Raw genomic sequence first — 15410 nt, 5'->3', positions numbered from 1 at the left:
CTAACCAGCCAGCACTGCAGCTGAGCTGAGACATGGTGGACTGTGTGAAACTAAACTGACTCAATCTAACTATGCAAAAAAACAAAATATATAAAAAAAAAATTAAAAACTTACTGTGGAAAATACTTTTTAAAAAAGTATTTAAATTTTTTTTTTAAACATATGTTTGACTTTGTTGCATTTACACATTTCATGCAAACACACAACTGATCGTTGGCTCCTTCTAAGCACGTTCAATGTGTTCATTCATTTAACGTTCAGTCTTACTGCTTGTTGGGAGCCAAAATGAGCTCTCGTAATAAACTCGTCTATCAAAAGAGCTTGAGCATGTTATAAACAGGAATAGTACTCGTGTCTCAAATACACAGATACAAACATGGACAGCAGCACCTGTGAGGATCCTAATCTTGAGCATCAAAGGTCCCCCTTCAAACACTTAACATCTTTCACAATAGTAGCTAGCCTCTAAACAGCTACCTTGGAAATGCATGTTAGACATAGATAATTCTACAAAGACAACGATGGTATTTTGGCAGCAACAGTTAAAAAGGTGCAATATGGAGAAACTGCTCCGCCTCCACCATTTCCTGGTTGCTAAAATTCAAATAGTTTGTGTAATTTCCGTTTGTGACAACTGTAGAGAATCACTAACATCTAAACCTCTGAAATACAGTATATTTTCCCCTCAAAAATATTTTATTTATTTTCAACTGGTGTACAAAACCAAAAGACATAAAAACATAACTCAAAAATGGGAAGCATAGAAATAGCGCACATATAACATAACTACCGCTTCTTAGACCTGCTTTCAAATGAGAATGATCTATAAACATCTATTTCTATGGGAATTTGGTCGGGTCGTCAAGTAAGTTATATTGCAGCTTGCAACTAGCCTACCTCAAAGAATATATCTGGTTCTGGCAAAACGGCCTTGCTTTCTGTTTTGTTATTTTATCAAGCTGACCGGCTACATTGTTGAGAAAACAGAACTGAAAGGCCTTCTTGGTGTTGTGCCTCAGCCAAGGGCACGATGCTGTGGGCTAAAAAGGTGCCGTCTGCAATTGCTAAGTGGGTACAGGATCCTCAATAAAGAGGGGGTTCTTCCTCCCACTGGGTAGATAACAGTGTGTGTGTTTGTGTTTTGCATGTGTCAAATCAAAATCACATTTTGGCACATTTCCTAAACACCAGGTGTACACAATAGTGAAATCTTCTGAAACTGCTTGGTATAGAGGTCCTGGATGGCAGCGAGCTCGATGTGTGTGCTGTGAGGAAGGCCACCTACTCTTCTCCAGGGCTTCTATCTCACAGAGACCTGCAGCTAACAGCCTTTCTTTTTTTGAGCATACCAAACTTTACGAACACCTTCCTAATATTGCATTTCCCCACTCCTCAAAGATATTGACAGCAGGCTAATTAGTACATCACTTAGCAGTAACATATTTATTACAGATCACAGCAGAACTCTGGAATCGGAATGTTGTCAATTCTCATCTCTGTAGTCTATTCTCTAACGTTGATTAGAAACTGTGGTTCGAGTCCTGCATGCAAATTTGGCTGACAGCCGTGGTATGTCAGACCGTATTCCCTGGGTATAACAAAACATGTATTTGTACTGCTCTAATTACATTGGTACACAGTTTACAATAGCAATAAGGCACCTTGGGGGTCGTGGCATATGGCCAGTATACCACGGCTAAGGGCTGTATCCGGACACTCCGCTTTGCGTCGTGCATAAGAACTAGAGGTCAACCGATTAATCGGCATGGCCGATTTTAAGTTTTCATAACAAATGGGTAATCTGCATTTATGGCTGATTACATTGCACACCACGAGGAGACGGCGTGGCAGGCTAAACACCAGTTACGCGAGTGCACCAAGGAGCCAAGGTAAGTTGCTAGCTAGCATTAAACATATCTTATAAAAAAAAAACAATCCATCTTAACATAATCACTAGTTAACTACACATGGTTGATGATATTACTAGTTTATCTAGCTTGTCCTGCGTTGCATATAATCGATGCGGTGCCTGTTAACTTCTTGGTGACAGGGGGCAGTGTTTTCACATCCGGATGAAATGCATGCCCAAATTCAACTGCCTGCTACTTATCCCCAGAAGATAAGATATGCATATTATTAGTGGATTTGGATAGAAAACACTCTGAAGTTTCAAAAACTGTTTGAATCATGTCTGTGAGTATAACATAACTTATTTAGCAGGTGAAACACCGAGGACAAACCATTAAGATGAGGTCACTCTTTCAATGGGTTTTCATTGGCAATCCAGATTTCTAAGGGACCTTCTTGCATTTCCTATCGCTTCCACTGGACGTCAGTCTTTAGAAATTGGTTGAGGTTATTCCTTTGTGTAATGAAGAAGTACGGCAATCTTGAACGAGGGTCATTTGAAGTGTACTATTAGATAGAGGAGCGTGACCAGAAAGCTAGCTTCAGTTTGTTTTCTTCCTGTATTGAACACAGATCATCCAGTCTTCAATTTTATCATTTATTTACATAAAAAAATGGAACCGGTGTTTTTCTGGATCAAACGCGCCAAATAAATGGACATTTTGGATATAGACAGAATTAATCAAACAAAAGGACCATTTGTGATGTTTATGGGACATATTGGAGTGCCAACAAAAGAAGCTCGTCAGGCATAAATTATATTTTTATTTATGCGTTTTGTGTCGCGCCTGCAGGGTTGAAATATGGTTTCTCTTTGTTTTCGGAGGTGCTATCCTCAGATAATAGCATTGTTTGCTTTCGCCGAAAAGCCTTTTTGAAATCTGACATGTTGGCTGGATTCACAACAAGTGTAGCTTTAATTTGCTATCTTGCATGTGTAATTTAATGTAAGTTAGATTTTTATAGTAATTTATTTGAATTTGGCGCTCTGGGCTGATTCCTCACTGTTCTCATGATCATTGCAAATCCTGTTTTATGAGCCAAATTGTGGTCAGACAGTTGAGAGTAACAGAAACACACTGAACACAGAATAAAGGAAAAAACAAAACACAGAAAATTATGAAATGGAGACAAGAACCCCACCCCCCCTCCACACAGCTTACTTTTTCCTTTCTCCCTCTCCTAAAGATATACTTTGCCTGGGCCTGGTGCGATTACGTTGTCCCTCCTGGGAGCTTTGGTCTGCTCTCCTCCAATTTGGGGTTTCCAGCAGGGCTATGCGTCCCTGAGTCTCAACACTCCATAACAGAGGGGGGCAGGGAGTTCCGTTTGAGTTTCACTTCCAGCCCTTCTCTGAGAAAAACACTCCTCCGGGTAAAAAGACAGACCGTGGCTGTACTATAACCGGGTGTTATAGTTAGACAAATAGCCAGACAAGCAGTGATGATTAGGTAGGTAGCCGAGCGGTTAGAGCATTGGGACAATAACCAAAAGGTGAGAAATGTTGCCGTTCTGCCCTTGAGCAAGGCAGTTAACCATTACAACAACTGCTCCCCGGGCGCCGACGACGTTGATCAAGGCTGGGTTAAATGCGGAAGACACATTTCGTTTGAATACATTCAGTTGTGCAACTGACTTTCTATCCCCTTTCCTATTTCCCTAAAAATACCCAGGTAAGACCAAGGTTCCTAGTCCGGTGTATTTGTCGATATGGCCAGACAAGCAGGGGTTTACAGTGCTTTCAGAAAGTATTAATACCCCTATACTTGTTCAGCCTGAATTGAAAATGGATTAAATAGGTTTGGGTTCTCACACATCACAATACCCCATATTGACAATGAAAACATGTTTTTAGAAATGCCAGTACATTTATTGAAAATGAAATACAGAAAATCTCATTTACATAAGTATTGACACCCGAGTCGATACTTTCTAGAAGCCCCTTTGGCGGCAAGTACAGCAGTGAGTCTTTCTAGGTAAGTCTTAGAGCTTTGCACACCTGGATTCTACAATTTTTGCCCATTATTCTTTTTAAAAAATGCTCAAGTCTGGCCATAGATTTTCAAGCCGATTTAAGTCAAAGCCAACTAGTCCATTTAGGAACATTTAATGTCTTGGTAAGCAACTCTGGTGTAGATTTGGCCTTGGGCTTTAAACATATCCATAACATGATGCAGCCACCGCCATGCTTGAAAATATGAAGAGTAGTACTCAGTGATGTGTTGTTTTGGATTTGCCCCAAACATAACTTTGAACAAAAAGTTAATTTCTTTGCCACATTTTGCAGTATTACTTTTTTTTTTTCCCTGTAGAGACTTACTTCTTTCCACTCTGTCACTCAATTAGGTTAGTAGTGTGGCATATCTACCATGTTATTGATCCATCCTCAATTTTCTCCCATCACAGCCACGGAACTCCTTAACTGTTTTAAAGTCACCCTTGGCCTCGTGGTGAAATCCCTGAGTGGTTTCCTTCCTCTACGGGAACTGAGTTAGGAAGGACGCCTGTATCTTTGTAGTGACTGGGCGTATTGCTACACCACCCAAAGTGTAATTAATAACTTCACCATGCTCAAACAGATAATGTCCACTTCTTTTTTTCTTATTATCTACCAATAAGTCCCCTTCTTTGCGAGGCATCGGAAAACCTCCTTGTGGTTGAATCAGTGTTTAAAATTCACTGCTCGACTGAGGGACCTTACAAATAATTGTATATGTGTGGGTACAGAGACGAGGTAGTTGTTGGAAGATGAAAACATTCAGACTATTACTACACAGAGTGAGTCCACACAACTTACGTGACTTTTTAAGCACATTTTTACTCATTCACTTAAAGGCTTGTCATAACAAAAGGGGTTGAATATTTATGGTCAAGACATTTCATCTTTTATTAATTTGTAAAAAACAATATCTAAAAACGTAATTCCACTGGATGTTATGGGGTGTTGTGCATAGGCCAGTGACAATTTTTAATTGAATCATTTTAAAATTCAGGTTGTAAGACAAAATATAGAAAAAGTCAAGGGGTGAGAATACTTTCTGAAGGCACTGAAAGTATAGGCCTATCTCAGAGACTGACTAGGGAAGGTGGATCTGGGTGAGAGTAGGGAAGAAGGGTGGGAGAGAGAAGGGGTTGTGACCAGCCATCTCATGCTCTGTTGCACCTGGAATGTAAATGGCACAGGGTTTTCAGACAAAACATCTAAAGTCAGCAGTTTTTAATCTCTCATGTTACAGATAAAAAAATACATTTCAAAAATTGTACTTGAAAGCTCAGCCAGAAGCCAGCCAACTCATTCTTCACTCTCAATACAGCTTGAAGGTAAAAGTACACATTTGCACACAATTAGGATATAGTGACTGCATTGTTCGAGTCAGCTTATTTCGTGTGCTGAATTAATTCATACAAGAGACGGTCGAAAAACAAATTGAGTCTTCGAGTTCACTCATATTGGCCTAGTTACTCTAGATAAGACAGTGTGGAAACTGCAAGAGAGCCGATTTGAAAACAATTGGCCTGTATTCTTTCTGCAAGAGGACATTTCAGCTTGAGAAACACACCTCTTTGGATGTTTTCATCCTGAACTTTACCTCAGGGTTGGGGGAGGGGGAATAAGATTTGCAAGGTCACAACCACGAGAAAAATAAATGAGCGGTCAAGAAAGCAGAAACGCGCAGAGGAAAGTCAAGGGATCATCAAATATCTCCACTGTATTAAGGCAAGTAAATCGACAGGGACTAAAGAGAACTTGAGCATGAAGACTTTACTTCAGTTCAGCAGACGTCTGTTCTCTGGAAGAGTCCGAACCTTTTCACTGAAAGTTCAGTGTGACATTTTAGGTAGCTAAAGGCTGCATTAAAATCTATTTTATGATGTACAGGGATCTGTGTATTTAGATAACCTTTGGCTTGGAGTCCTCATGCCTCACTGGTCTCAAAGCTTCGGTCATCACGCCTTACTCACTTGACTCAAACAAAGGTTCAGCGATGGTCTGTTTGTCCCAAAACAATGTCCAACCTTGAAGACAAGATATTATGAATGCATCTGCAACAGAGTGTGATTCAGGGTCATGGACTCGCAATAGACAGGAGAGTCAAGTGAAACCAACGCCAAGCCAAGGAAACGTTTTCCCATCCAAACTGAAACGGAATGTTCAGTCGGAGCGTATAAATATTTTCACTACGAGGAAGGTGGAGGCTTTTAGGAGAGAGCCTCTAACTAACATGTCCTCCTGGCCAGGACTGTCCGTTTCTACTTCCACAAGAGCCAAATCCCTCATGGATGAACGCTAGGAATGTGCAAAAACCATCAGGCCCAACGAGCCAAACACAACAGAGGGAGCAGATGCAGAGGTTAAAAATAGAAACAGAGGGGGACTGGGTCAGTTACCTAAAAGCTTCATAGCTTCACACACTCTTGTCTTGTAACCCCCAGCCCATGACCAGAGGGTCAAGTGGAGACGTGAGTATAGTGCCTGTATGCTGTCATACACACTCCTGTCTCCAAGATAGCTCAGCACCGGAGTTTAGGTGGGGACTTGAGTCTAGTTGCGTGGCGAGTTCTTTCACTTACTCAATGCTCAGGCCAAAAGTCACTAAAGTCAGAAATCAAACATCAGAAGGAATTCAACCACATCAGCTACTTCCATCTTTCATTTCTGCCTGAATTGAAACCATCTGCCTGGAGGCAATTATGTTAAGAGTGGAAGTTAGTTCTGGCTAGACCGTCTTGGTGTAATTAAGCTCCAGTCAGTAACACACACATTTGCGTTGACACGGGGGATTTAGAGGATTAGCTGCAGTTAGGATACTGTGTAACTAATATTCCATCACAAATAAAAACACCTCAATAACTGACCATGTGGTAGTCGTCGTCTCAGAGCAGGGGTAAGTAAACAAGATAGGGCTTTTAGCAAGCAGACAGGTTGTCTCCCAAATGGCACCCTATTCCCTACATAGTGCACTACTTTTGACCAGAGCCCAGGCTCAGGTCAAAAGTAGTGCACTCTATAGGAAATAGGGTGCCATTTGGGATGCAACGGCAGACCGTTCTTGGCCTTGCCCCTGCTCATTCCTCCCAACCCCCTCCCTGGCAGGTTTGTTGTGACAGCGTGTGACATGTACCAACGCAGGTCCCCCATGCCGTCCTGAAATGTACGCTCCACTTGTGAAACTCCAGACGCCCGTTGCCTTGGCGACAGCCCGAACGGAAACTCAGAGCTCCAGTTTCTTTCTTAAAGCCGCTGTGCCGATCAACAGATCGACCAGGGTCAGCAGGTATCACTGGTTACAAAACAACGGCAGTCACAGTCCGGGTCTCTAGACTCAGTGAAGACAACATAAAAAATAAATAAAAAGGTTCTCACATTGTTATTGGAACCGATGTACGAAGTCTTTATCCTTACGCAACACATCTTTGAAATGTTTCATAGGAAACAACGACATTCCATTCTGTTGAGGTCATTCATTCACCGACCGTGTCTAGGCCTACCTACTACAAAATCAATATTGCAGCGGTGCTGGAACTAGAACCTGAGCAACAATGGAAACAAAGGGACAGAATAAAGCACCGCGGTGAGCAGCACACCTAGAACTGCACCAGGAGTGTTCTGCACTATGACCGGTTTCCCTCAACAACCAAGATGGGAGTTTTCAGCAGTAGAACTAAAAGTAAAGTGGTAGGAAGTTCAGCTGACTAAATTAAGAAGAACCAAATTCTTGTTCAGGCCGATGATTACAAACTTAGTTTTGAAAGACTTTAATGGAGGTCAGAAAATGTAATATGCATATGCAAAGAACAAAATACATAAACATAACATTAGTAATTAAGTCATTTTTACATGAGCTAATTTTGGCCAAGAAAGTATCAAGAGTGATCTTAGGAGTCAATTTGTTAATTATTTTCGCCTTAAAATCTTAATACAATTACAAAACCATGTTTGGCCGATAAATTTAAAATATTCACAGTAAATCCATCCTAAAATCAAACAAGCCTCAGGGACAAAAAAAGAACCAAAACAAAAAGTAGCTTTTTCTATTCCACCAATAATCTTTGCGCTCATCCTGGCAGCGTCGAGCGAGACAAGATTAGACTTAACCACATTAAAAACACCTTTATGAATAATGGCCCAATAGGCCTTGTGACCCTGGACTGCAGTACCTTCCTCTGTGGGTCTGCCAGTGCCCTCGTCTGAACCGGGCACATACAAATACATGCCCCTGTAGGAAGGTCGCTTGACAGGCCAGAGCCAATAGGAAGAACAGAATGACTTGAACTGGGCTCCCATTGGCACCGGGCCAGCAACTTTGTTCACTATTCTGCTCTGTTAGAACTGCCAAATAAATCCAGAGCTTCAGTCGTCATAATGATATGAAAGAAACACATTAGGGGACAGAGTCGGAGAGATAAGGTTTACAGAAAAACAGCTGGAATCCTTTCCAACACATTCTTCCTGTGTGTGTGTGTGTGTGTGTGTGTCCACAGCCTCTCAGAATAGCTGCTGTTTCTGGATCCTTTAATCCCCACCTACTATAGCTACTAGCTAATAAGGCACACAAGCTGTTAGTTGCGCCTGCAGGCAGAAGATCAGAGCCTGGCTAGGCAATAACAACACTGTTGTGACTTGCACCCTCTTTGAGCAATAGGCAATGATTGTTATCACCACTGACACTATAGTAGGCAGCTCTGTTCAGACAGGCAGTCTTGAGGCTAGGGAGATGGGCTCCCCATGGGCTTCACAAGCAGGACTGACTGAAGGTCGGAGCCTCACTCTCAGTTTGACCCTTTCTACTGCTGTACTGGCTCAGATATTTTCTTTTTCACATGATCGTTTCCAGCACGGTTCCAGCAACTGTGGCGAACACGTAAAGCACAGCTCATCTCAGTCGTGTGAAAAGGTTATAAGTGGACTTGGAGCGGTGGAGCTTAAATTCCCCCTGGAATTTCACTGCAGGGGAAGTGAGCGTTTGGGTCCAAGGGATGTGAACACACACTAATGACCTAACTGAACCCAATGAACCCTTCGTTGGGGGCCGAACCACACACACAACACAAATGACGGGGGCCCGCAAAAGGGACGTGTGAGCAAGAAAGAGGGGAGGAGACTATTACTAAGATGAGAGAAGTTGCATTACTCACCGCCACTGCTATCATGGAATCGTCCGGCTTCCATTCGGCCTGCTGATAGAAGCCAAACTGAGCTGCTGCCTTCACTGACTCTATGTAGCTCACTATCAGAACACTAGGCTGAAAGAGACAGAGAAAGACAGAGCATGAGACTGTGTGAGATTATCCTAGGATACTTTAGAATGTTCCCTGTATAAAGTCTACAGCTGTAGTGTTTCACAGTAATAACAGTAGTCAGTGTCCCATGAAGCAGGCTCTGAAGAATGCAGGCAACATGGTTGCCGGAAACGTACAAAATAGTACAACCGAACAACCCCTGAAATATCACACCATGTGGCATACATCACAAGTAACATTAGCCTGGGCAGCCGCTAGTGGGCTTTATGAGTCTCCACTATAGTCTGGGCTTGACGTGGCCAACCAGTAATACGCTGCAGTCTAGGGCTGTCCCAACAAACAAAAAATCTTGGTCAACCGAGAGTTGTCCCTGTTCTATCGACCAATGGTCACACTGTTAAAAAAAAAAAAAAAAGACAGCTAGTGCCTGTGTGACTGGCGCACATTCTTGCTCTCCTCCCTACTGCATGATAAAGGCACCACAGCACAGAGTGTTTCTTACTTGTTTGACTGAAAAGTTCATCCCAAAATCCCTAATTTGCTTAGGAAAACAACCAAACATTCCCTGTTCCCTCAAACCCTTGTTCTCCTTACCTGAAAAACATGAAAGCGTCATATGCATGTGACCAATAGTCTATCATAATCACATCAATAAATTGGTTATAACAAACTACGAACACAGTAACACGTGACAGCAAAAAGGATGTGGAGGACGTGAAAATGAACTTTAAAAAATAATTTTAAAAACAGGCTAATGTTTATTGGTTGCTCAGGAGGGAAAGGGGAAGTCAGATCTGTGGAAGACATTTGACTTGGTTGTGGAAGCTACTGAAAGTCAAGATAAAAAGGAAGTTCTAGGAGCAAGCGTTACATGAGAATTGTGTGTTGCTGTTAGATTGCAATATTATTACTTTTTCTGACCATTTAGAAGTGTGCACACTAAATAAGTCTTCCAGAGTCTGTTCAAAGAAAAAAAACAAGATTATATAAAGCCTTTATTACAGCAGACTAAAAAAGTTGCATGCATTCGTCAATTGTGGTTTATTTATTGTTTAGGCTAATTGAAAGCTCTTATTTCATTTTAAAACTTAAATGCTTGATTTCAAAGCATGAATGCCTCTTATGCTGTGTGATGGCATGAACGAATAATTGATACAGTAGCCTATAATAAATAAATAAATATAAATATGGGCCTAAGTAAGTTACAGCATTAAGACTAAACAGGATGCGCATTTAGGCCTACAGCTCAATGGGTTATACAAGGCTACTACTACTAATAAGGATCATAACAATTGTAATAACAATAAGGAGATCAAGAAAAAGGAGGAGCACGAGCTGCGTGCATATTATGTGTGACAAACAGGTGCTGTTAGATTACAATAAAAATGTTCTGCCTGTTTGGAACATTAAAATTCAAAGTAATACTAGTCTGTTCAAAAAGCCTTTATTACAGCATAGCAAAGATTAAAACCAGAATCTGTGTAATTGCTTTCTCTGACATTTGGCCAATGCATGAGGCTTGGGCTCACAGAATCATTAGGCTATTAAACAAACACTCAAACAGGCAACAGAAGCAGGATCTGTCTTATTTCTGTTGATATACAGATGATTTAAAAAGCCAGTTACATTTAACAATTAGGCTATTGAATATAGACCTAATTAAGTTGGGGTTTCCTGTCCTCAATTTTCGTGGACAATTAGGCTAAGACAATGGCTGTTTCCTCGTCTCTGCTGCTGCCGCCTCCTTCTCAATCCCACTATGCTGATTAACTTTGCTATTATGGACATAGCAACATAGGGAGACGCACTGAAGATCTAGTTTCAGAGCTGTAGACGGCAACCGTAACCAACGCGGGAGAAAGCACATTCGTTATAAAATATATTTATTAGTGTTGCACCATATTTGTTTTAACATAATATAACCATATGCAATTTCAGTATCACGTCTTAGAGTGAAGGACTGTGCGATCCTCGTGGTCTCCACGATGGATTAGACCACAGACAGGCGAATCAGACAGGTGTCTTGTGCACCATGAACAAAACAAAAAGTCTTGCGACTGCTAGACTAATGAAATCTCGGTTGACCAACAGCCTATCGACCAGTCGACTAAATGGAGTCCGCTCTACTGCTGTTCACATAAAACATTTCCCATTCAGGCTGCGGAGCCTTCGATTTGCTCCTCAACAAGATTTAATAGCGAGAAGCGTGAGAAAAAAAATAAAAGGGAAATATTTGTACTTTCTTTATGAAACATTTTACCCTGGCTGAATGTGGGGATGCATACCATGCCTCTCAAGGCAGAACTTAACGAGATCTGACACTAGCTCAAGATGCTTAGTAAAGTTTGTCTTTAAAGGGATACTTTGGGATTTGCCAATGTAGCCCTTTATCTACTTCCCCAGAGCAAGATTCACTCATGGATACTATATACACACACACACACACACACACACACGTGTAGTTTGAAGGAAGATGCTAACTGAGTTGCAATTGAGAACTACCACTAGCGCAATGACTGGAAGTTAGCAATGATTTGTGAAAAACCTCCAACCTCATTCAACCTGAATGCAGAGACAGCTCATTTGACTATTGGGAAGGGCAATTCCACAGAAATGGCATTATGTATATCCACAATTTTCCTGCCTCATGATGACATCTATTTTGTGAAGCGCACCAGTCCCTCCTGCAGCAAAGCACCCCCACAACATGATGCTGCCACCCCCGTGCTTCACAGTTGGGATGGGTGTTCTTCAGCTTGCAAGCATCCAAACATTATGATGGTCATTATGGCCAAACAGTTCTATTTTTGTTTCATCAGTCCAGAGGAGATTTCTTCAAAGAGTATGATATTTGTCCCCAAGTGCAGTTGCAAACCATAGTCTGGCTTTTTATGTCGGTTTTGGAGCAGTGGCTTCTTCCTTGCTGAGCAGCCTTTCAGGTTATGTCGATATAGGACTTGTTTTACTGTGGATATAAATACTTTTGTACCTGTTTCCTCCAGCATCTTCACAGGGTCCTTTGCTGTTGTTCTGGGATTGATTTGCACTTCTCACCAAAGTACGTTCATCTCTAGAACACAGAACGTGTCTCCTTCTGAGCGGTATGACGGCTGCGTGGTCCCATGGCATTTATACTTGCGTACTATTGTTTGTACAGATGAGCATGGTACCTTTAGGCATTTGGAAATTGCTCCCAAGGATGAACCAGACTTGTGGAGGTCTACAATTTATTGGGGGTAATTTCCTTTGATTTTCCCATGATGTCAAGCAACGAGGCACTGAGTTTGAAGGTACACCTCCAATTGACTCAAATTATGTCAATTAGCCTATCAAAAGCTTCTAAAGCCATGACATTTTCCAAGCTGTTTAAAAAAGGCACAGTCGAATTAGTGTATGTAAACTTCTGACCCACTAGAATTGTGATAGTGAATTATAAGTAAAATAATCTGTCTGTAAACAATTGTTGGAAAACTGACTTGTGTCATGCACAAAGTAGATGTTCTGACTTGCCAAAACTATAGTTTGTTAAGAAGAAATTTGTGGAGTGGTTGAAAAAAAAGAGTTAATGACTCCAACCTAAGTGTGTAAATGTTTGTGACTCATATTGATGCCACATAGGCAAAAGGTATTAATTTCTTTTTAGGGGGCAGTTGTTCTTTAAATATCTGCTCTGAATTAAGATTCAAAAGAGGTCTGGTTTGACATCGGTTTTGCACATCTGCGTTAAAATAGACATCGGCCGATACCGATGTTGGCATGTTTAGCTATTATCAGCCGATTCCGATATGTTCACCGATATATCGTGCATCCCTAATTTAAACAAACTTTTTTTTTTATCAAAAAATCATTTTCCCCATTAACTTCTTAGAGATAGGGGGCAGCATTTCCACTTTTTGATAAATAGCGTGCACAATTTCAAATTCCTGCTACTCATGCCAGGAATATATTATATGCATATGATTAGTAGGTGTGGATAGAAAACACTCTGAAGTTTCTAAAACTGGTTCAATCATGTCTGTGACTATAACAGAACTTATGTAGCAGGCAAAACCCCAAGGAAAAACTGTTCAGAATAAAACCATTTGTTTTGCCTCTGACAGTTCCCTCAGTTTATCTTTGCCAGGGGAAATTAGATAGCGCCCATTTTACAGTTCCTACGACTTCCACAGGATGTCACCAGTCTTTGGAATTGGGTTGAAGTTAATCATTGGTGAAACGAAGAAGAGGCACATCGTTACACTTTTGATAGTTACGCAAGAGGGACAAAGGGGCATGTTTTGTTTACTTCCTCTATCGAATACAGTTTGCCCGTCTACAATTTGATCGATTAACGTTTAAAAATACCTAAAGTTGTATTACAAAAGTAGTTTGAAATATTTTGGCAACGTTTATAGGCAACTTTCGAAATGATTTGTAGTGACGTTGTGTTTTGGAAAGCTGTTTTTTTCCGGATCAAACCTGCTTTATAAATGGATATTTTGGGTATACATGGACGGAATTAATCGAAAAAAAATGACCAATTGTGATGTTTATGGGACATATTGGAGTGCCAACAAAGAAGCTCGTCAAAGGTAATGCATGTTTTATATTTTATTTCAGCGTTTTGTGTAGCGCCGGCTACGCTAATTATTTTGTTTACAACTCGTTCAGGTGGTTCAGGGGGGGGTGCATGCTATCAGATCATAGCTTCTCATGCTTTCGCCGAAAAGCCTTTTTAAAATCTGACATGTTGGCTGGATTCACAACGAGTGTAGCTTTAATTGAGTACCCTGCATGTGTGATTTAATGAAAGTTTGAGTTTTATCGCGTTTTATTTGAATTTGGCGCTATGCATTTCCCGAGGCTATTGGCCACTTGAGACGCTAGTGTCTCACTATCCCTAAGAGGGTATTAATGCCTTCTAGAACATGTGAACCTTCATGTGCCTTAATAACAAATTTGTATTCCATCTGTAAATACGAATCAAATTGTTAAATTACAAGCCTAGATGGTTTAGCCACGGAAAATGCCAGGAACCTTCCCGCTAACAATGATTGGCTGAGATAATGGATGGGCTGGACATGCCTAGATATGAGTTCAGATTGGTCTGCCACGTATCACGCTTCTGTCTATAACACGACCTGGTCAGTATGTGTCGGTAATCCTTTCTAATGTGGCAGCTTAAATTTTTTTTTAAAAAGATATCATGAAAAATGCACAAGTGTTGCTAAGGCTCTCCACTTTCTAGATGGCTGAGTTTTGAAATCAGTGTAATGCCCGGTGGAAGGAGAATATGATAGCTAAGGAGATGGAGAAAATTCAGGTGTTTGATTGCAAATGCAGACGGTGTCGAAAAGAGAACACAGAAGGCTGTTAACACCTGTCTCCGGATTACATCTTCAAACTAAGGTCAACCATGGCATCCGTGACAGAGGGCGAAGCGTACATCCATGTATACAGATGGAGTCTACCTAGCTACATTCAGTTACTATACCATTCTAATTTTGTCAGAAAGTCATTTTCATTGCAAGTTAACGCATAGTGTTAGCGTAAGCCTAACGTTGGCTGGCTCGCTAGCTATTGTTTACATGCATGATCTGTGCAGTAATATTATCCGTATCTCAGAGCCACTTGCATTGCTAGTTATAGTCTAATGTTAGCTAGCTAGCTAACATTGAACCTACTTGGTTAGTTAGCTACCTGTAGATCCATGCAGGGTAGTAACGTTATGAGTTGGGATTATGGTGAATTATTTAGCTAGATACATGTAAATATATATATATATATATATATATATAAATAATGCTTACAAGTTCTGTATCCTGGTCAGGTGACAAATCAACTTTTATTTTATTTGATAAGAGTGTGTTTACTAGAGACGGTAATGTGAAGAATACCCTATCGCCCTCTGTGGGGCACAAGTACTCTTCGGCCCAACAGGAGACTATTCATAAGCACCACACTGCACCATGTAATCCCATTCTCACACAATCAGCTGCCTCTGCCAACACCAGTGTTTCCATAAAAGGAACCAGATGTTCAATTCTACAAGCTTCAGAGCAGAAAATAGACAAGACTATCCTTACTAGGGCTGTCCCAGACAAAAACAAATCTTGGTTGACCAAGAGAAGTCTTTTCTTTCGATCAATTGACTGTTTCAAAAACACAAAAAAAGTTCCCTTTTTCAGGACACAGACTTTCAAAGATATTTGGATTTTTATTAATTAACTTCACATATATTCACTGTAAAGGGTTTAAACCCAGTTTCCCATGCTTGTTCA

General features: G+C 40.9%; 1 protein-coding gene across 4 annotated transcripts in view; it reads right to left on the bottom strand.

The window, feature by feature from the left end:
• The window catches only part of LOC112219672 (guanine nucleotide exchange factor subunit RIC1-like), a 77266-nt gene that overhangs the window by 46368 nt on the left and 15488 nt on the right, over positions 1 to 15410 (bottom strand). For 2 of the 4 annotated variants that reach the window (XM_042302094.1, XM_042302095.1), the window contains exon 2: positions 9046 to 9153. The exons of 1 other annotated variant lie outside the window; for it this stretch is intronic. In XM_042302094.1, the coding sequence (XP_042158028.1) occupies positions 9046 to 9153 (108 nt within the window). Of the gene's footprint in view, positions 1 to 3071; positions 3460 to 9045; positions 9154 to 15410 lie in introns of those variants that run through there. One more of the 4 variants, XM_042302097.1, reaches the window with a different exon arrangement.

This window comes from Oncorhynchus tshawytscha, linkage group LG20 (assembly GCF_018296145.1).
Source record: "Oncorhynchus tshawytscha isolate Ot180627B linkage group LG20, Otsh_v2.0, whole genome shotgun sequence".
Taxonomy (NCBI): Eukaryota; Metazoa; Chordata; class Actinopteri; order Salmoniformes; family Salmonidae; genus Oncorhynchus; species Oncorhynchus tshawytscha.
Note: the sequence above shows the minus strand (reverse complement) of the source record. Positions and strands in the feature narration are given on the sequence as shown.